General features: G+C 35.8%; 1 protein-coding gene across 1 annotated transcript in view; it reads left to right on the top strand.

Moving 5' to 3' along the window:
- Window positions 1-846, top strand: part of LOC119585496 (THO complex subunit 5 homolog) — an 11,323-nt gene that overhangs the window by 419 nt on the left and 10,058 nt on the right. Inside the window, exon 2 of the mRNA XM_037934141.1 lies at window positions 610-725. Coding sequence (XP_037790069.1) covers window positions 678-725 — 48 coding nt within the window. The 5' untranslated portion in view covers window positions 610-677. The remainder of the gene's footprint in view (window positions 1-609; window positions 726-846) is intronic.

The raw sequence follows: 846 nt of genomic DNA, 5'->3' as shown, positions 1-846 counted from the left end.
AAAAGCATTTATTCTTGCCAGTCATTTGGTCCACGTAATGCATAGGTTTGGTGGGACACAACTATACCATGCACAGTCAAGCCTACTCTATGTTGTGTGAGCTAGAGACTTGTATGCTTGTTTTGCCCTGAATCCAGTCATTGAGGAGGTACATTCTGATAAAGTAGGCTTAAAATCTCTAATCAGTTTCATTTACAGAAAGATCAGCCATGTTTTCCATTCTTCTAATTTTCCCCTAGAACAATTGACTGTACGCCTTGTCTGGTGTGTAGTTTGAAATGGCATGGATAGAATCAGATGTCATTGGATTGCTAATATCTATTGATAATAAAAATGATGATGATAACACAATTTAAGATAAAAAGTTGCCTAGTAAATTTTCTCCTTGATAACTAAGTGTTTGTAAAGCCACCATTCTATGAAGGATTGATCAGATCAAACCACTGGACATTTACATTCATCTGGCATCTTTAAGTTATGTACATTTTATTTGCCTCAGAGTATCAAATTTTTTTTTGTCTTAAAAGCTTTAAAGAAAAGTTAGGAAGCTGTTAGTTTAGTATTGCAATATTACCATGAGAGTGATTTTTCTCTCTTTTTTTTGGACAGTCCGTCTAGAGGCTCTTGTTGCCATTTTTCCTGATCACCCCAATACAGTCCCAGTCTTCTCCCTCTCCATGCACTGGGAAGGCCATCACCAAGCAGCCAATAACCCACAGCTCAGAGTAAGTAACTGTGAGAAGAAAGGGATGTATAAATATATACTTGTGTGTCTATCTGTTTGTGTAATATTTCATCATGAATATATTTACACTTATAGAACATTCAGATTTCTATACTGTATAC

The sequence above is a fragment of the Penaeus monodon genome, chromosome 19 (assembly GCF_015228065.2).
Source record: "Penaeus monodon isolate SGIC_2016 chromosome 19, NSTDA_Pmon_1, whole genome shotgun sequence".
In the NCBI taxonomy this organism is placed as follows: Eukaryota; Metazoa; Arthropoda; class Malacostraca; order Decapoda; family Penaeidae; genus Penaeus; species Penaeus monodon.
Note: the sequence above shows the minus strand (reverse complement) of the source record. Positions and strands in the feature narration are given on the sequence as shown.